Source organism: Chrysochloris asiatica, unplaced genomic scaffold (genome assembly GCF_000296735.1).
Source record: "Chrysochloris asiatica unplaced genomic scaffold, ChrAsi1.0 scaffold00071, whole genome shotgun sequence".
In the NCBI taxonomy this organism is placed as follows: Eukaryota; Metazoa; Chordata; class Mammalia; order Afrosoricida; family Chrysochloridae; genus Chrysochloris; species Chrysochloris asiatica.
This window is the reverse complement of record NW_006408589.1, coordinates 12,161,695-12,166,394: the sequence shown is the minus strand read 5'-3', so window position 1 is coordinate 12,166,394 and position 4,700 is coordinate 12,161,695. Positions and strand designations below refer to the sequence as shown.

The 4,700-nt window shown below is 37.7% G+C and overlaps 1 protein-coding gene across 1 annotated transcript in view; it reads left to right on the top strand.

Annotated features, from left to right (window-relative positions):
- The window catches only part of RARS (arginyl-tRNA synthetase), a 52,462-nt gene extending 48,218 nt beyond the window's left edge, over positions 1-4,244 (top strand). Inside the window, exons 11-13 of the mRNA XM_006864837.1 lie at positions 1,677-1,849; positions 2,657-2,904; positions 4,028-4,244. Of these exons, the coding sequence (XP_006864899.1) occupies positions 1,677-1,849; positions 2,657-2,904; positions 4,028-4,137 (531 nt within the window). The 3' untranslated portion in view covers positions 4,138-4,244. The remainder of the gene's footprint in view (positions 1-1,676; positions 1,850-2,656; positions 2,905-4,027) is intronic.
- Positions 4,245-4,700: the final 456 nt, after the last annotated feature.

Here is a 4,700-nt window from a genome sequence, read left to right as displayed (position 1 = left end):
TCCAGGCTTCAAATTTAGTTGAGTTTTGTACCTGTTTACTCATTTTTTTGTTTTTACTAATATCTTGAACATGCTAATCATAGTTTCTTTTTTTAACTTTTCATTTTGAAATAACTTTAACCTCTAAAAAAAGCTGCAAAACAGTACAAAGAATTCCTTTGTCTATCACACTGATACAGTAACTTATCTGCAGACCTTATTAGGGTTCACCATTTTTCTCTCTAATGCCCCTTTTTTGGGTACAGGACCAATTCTAGGGTCACGTATTTCACTTAGTTAACCACGGTTCCTTGATCTTAAATGTAGGCAGTTCCTTGGTCTTTAGCTTTCAGGACCTTGACACTTTTGAAGCAGACTGTTATTTTGCAGTTATTTTCAGTTATTTTGTAGCATGTTCCTCAACTGTATTTGTCTGGTGTCTCCTTGTAATTAAATTTAGGTTATGCATTCTTGACAATAATAGTTGTGGGGTCCTTCCCAGTTTGTCCTATCTGGAGACATAGGATGTTGATATCCTTATTAAGAATGTTCATTTTAATCACTTAGTGTGGTGCTGTCAGTTTTCCTCAGTACGAGAAGTTCTTTTTGCTTGGGTTCTAGTCTCCTGTGCCTAGCCACACAGTTACTGGAAGTGCCCTCAGAATGTTTTTTGCCTTCTCTCAATGTTTGCTTCTTAACAGTTATATCTCCTAAAACTTTGCTTGTGTTGATGTTCTTCAGTGTCTTCAAATAGTATGGCACTGTAGGATAAGTGGAGGACCGCAAGGTCAGTTTGAGTTTTGCATGGTAGTGGTTCAGACTCACCAGCCACTCCTTGGGAATCCAGTACAGGGTCACTATGAGTCGCAACCGACTCAGCAGCACTTAACAACAACCCAGCTTTTAGACATAATTGCTTTAAGTAGGAGAATTGGTCTACTACAAGCCAGACCCGACATCCTAAGTCATGTACTTTTGTCTGACAGTGTTTCAGAGCACATGACCAAATGTTAATGAAGCAATATATAAATTCTTTCTTGTACTCTTGATATCTGAGTTCGGTTAATTTAAAAAAAAAAAAAAAAATTAACAAACGCTGCTGTAGATTCAGCCCTGACTCATGGAGATCCCATATGGGATAGAACTGTGCTCCATATGGTTTTCCATGACAGACTTTTTTCAGAAATAGGTTGTCCGGCCTTATTTCCTAACTGTATCTGGGTAACCTCCAGACTCCAGCCCTCTGGTTTACAACCAACCATATTAACCATTTGTACCACCTAAGGATTCCTCAATTAATTACTGGACCCTGATTGTTCATTTTTATTGTACTGTGTTATTTTGTTCCTATAAGCTACCTCAGAACCTCAGGATGAAATGAATATAAACTAATAATTAGTCTTCTTTATTCTCCTAATGCCGAATGCATCAGGGGAAAAAAGTATTCAAGGCGATACTTGATATTTTACAAGTAAATTTTCTCATAGACACTTCCTTCATTATGCAGTTACATATTTTCTTTATTCTTTGTACTTTGGCCCGTATTTTACTACCTCAGTGTCAGTGCTTAATATGAAAGTTCATTGATAAAGCCAGTGTCATTATTAGATGCTCCCTACGTCTGTCTTCTGCCTATGAGATATGGGAACAAAGACAGGCTCAGTAAGCTCGGAAGTCTTATTTTGTTTTTTCCAAAGGTCTTAACCCCAGAGGAACTGAATGCTGCTCAGACATCCGTTGCTTATGGCTGTATCAAATATGCTGATCTTTCCCATAACCGACTGAACGACTACATCTTCTCCTTTGACAAAATGCTAGACGACAGAGGAAATACAGCTGCTTACTTGTTGTATGCCTTCACAAGAATCAGGTAATTATGGATACATACTGGCTCCAGTTTTTGTTTTTAATCCAACTTATTTTGCTGTTCAAGAGCTTCTTTTACCTTAGGAATCCTATGAGAATCCCCAACCTATCTGTGTTCTCTGGCCAATACTCTCTCCCAGACAGTCTTCATTGAAATACCATGGAAGTGACCGCCCCCCAAAAAAATTATGTTTCCATTTTTAATATTATGAAATTAAACCACATTGCTTGTTTTATCTAATAGTGTGCTCTGTAGTAAAGTACTTATTTTTCTAAGAATTTCTTTTTTCTAGCTTTTTATTATGAATTAGGTGAAGGTTTACATAGCAGATAGGTTTCTATCCAACAATCCACACCTATTTTGTTATATATCATTGATTGCAGTCCTCTCAATGTAACACCCCTCGCTGTGTTTCCTGTTTCCATTCCTCCTTTCCTAACCTTTCTGAACTTTGTCCTTGGATAAATGTCACCCTTTTGGTCTCAGATGGTTAGTCATTCTAAGAATTGTGTACCTCCCTAGAGTTACTGTTACCCTTATATAGACCTGTCTATTGCTTGGTTGAAAATTCAGCCCCAGTGAGGCAATTGATGATAACATCTGATTAACATTAACCACTTGTTAATGTTAATGCTTTCGGTAGGAGAATTGGTTATTGCTTGGGTTCTAGTCTCCTGTGCCTAGCCACACAGTTACTGGAAGTGCCCTCAGAATGTTTTTTGCCTTCTCTCAGTGTTTGTTGTGTTTTTGAATGGAGAAAAATGATTATACTTAATGAAAGAAAATACTGAGTATTGCCTGTTTTTTCAGGTCTATTGCACGCCTAGCCAATATTGATGAAGAGATGCTCCAAAAAGCCGCTCAAGAGACCAAGATCATCTTAGACCATGAGAAGGAATGGAAACTAGGCCGGTGCATTTTACGGTTCCCTGAGATTCTACAGAAGATTTTAGATGACTTATTTCTCCATACTCTCTGTGATTATGTCTATGAGCTGGCCACCACTTTCACAGAGTTTTATGATAACTGCTATTGTGTGGAGAAAGATCGGCAGACTGGTGAGTATCTCATCCAGTGACTATACTGGGGACAGGGCACCATCGAGGCATTTAATAGGTGCCAGTAGTTTTCAACCTTGTTTTGTTCATGGAAAAACTCCCTTTTCCCCACAAGCAATTGCACTGTAGACCGTATTATACATAACAGACAAAATTTGAACTGGCTCTGATAAAAGCAGAAATGAAATTCTGTTCATTTAAGTTGCCCCCCAACCTCAGGCACAATGGGATAGAACTTTCAGGCTCCAAAGAAAAGCATTGGAAGACCGCTAGGAATGGGACATTTTCAATAAAGGGTGTTTCTTCTTGTTGTAGCATAGTGGTTACAAATTGGGCTGCTAATCTCAAGGTCGGCAGTTCGAAACTACCAGCTCTTCCGCAGGAGAAAGATGAGGCTTTCTGCTTCCATAAAGATTTACAGCCTCGGAAACCCTGTACAGGGTTCGCTATGAGTCGGAATCGACTCCTCAACACATAATCTTAATGGTTGTTGTTGTTGTGAAGTGCTGTCACCCTGAATAGGGTTTCCGAGGTGAGTCTGAACCACCAGCCTTGCTGTTCAAACCGACTTTGTGGTCCATTTCTTTAGCCTACAGCACCACACCAAGAGTCCATAAAGGGTGCTAGAGTGTTTAAAATGACTCTTTGGGGGTTGTTTATAATGGAAATTAACCTTGGAGAAAATAATTTCTTCCTTTAGGCTTTTTACTCTGTCATGTTATTTGTAGGTATTTAGTAGGTTGAATTAATATTAAGAGTAAATTGGTATGTGAGGGTTGTGCCTGAGAACTGGAGCTTTATTAGGGAAAAACCTCACTGTTATTACAGTGTTAAGGTTTGTAGTTCCCACTTCAGATGAGGCCTAAAAGAACTTTGAAGGTTAGGAAAAATATAGATAATATTGCAGACTTTATATCTCTGGTGTTGAATATCAGTTTAAAAACCAATCTGTTACAGAAACTCCTTAATTTTTAAAATTTTCTTTAGTTTAAGATGAAAATATTCCTAGTTGAAGCCCAAAACCATTTATGGGATATGCTATTCTCAGTAAACTCCATAAGTAACAGATTCTTTAATAATGCTATAAAAACAACTAATATCTTTTTTTTTTTTCTCTTCTTAGGAAAAGTACTGAAAGTGAACATGTGGCGTATGCTGCTATGTGAAGCAGTAGCTGCTGTCATGGCCAAGGGGTTTGATATCCTAGGAATAAAACCTGTCCAAAGAATGTAATTCTTCTTAGGTTTGAACACTGTGTGTTTTTACTAAAGTGGCCATTAATACTGTTTGTTTGTTTTTTACAATCATGTGGATATAAAACAAGCAAAGAAAATTTGTCACCTACCTAAGAACGAAGTGGTTCTTTATAATAACTAGTGTTCTGAAAAGGAAAAAAAAAAAATCACTTTCACAAATGTGCTTAATTTCTACTAAGCATTATACCAAAAAAGCTTAATGGAGGCCATGGACTGAGATAGGATTAGCATTCAACAGTGAAATGATTTATGGGCTTGGCAGGAATGGGGTTTTTACTCATTTTAATTAAATTAAGAATCCCATTTATTGAGCACTCCTTTAGGCTCCAGGAATGTTACTTGTCTTTATTGTTTCATTAAGGACGCCTCTTGGCCAATGGTTAAGCACTGGTGTTCTAACCAAAAGATTGGCAGTTTGAACCCAACCACTAACTCCAAAGAAGATCTAGTGATCTGCTTCCATAAAGATTACAGACTAGAAAACACTATGGAGTAGTTGTATTCTGTCCTGTATGGTTACTATGAGTTGGTATTGACTCG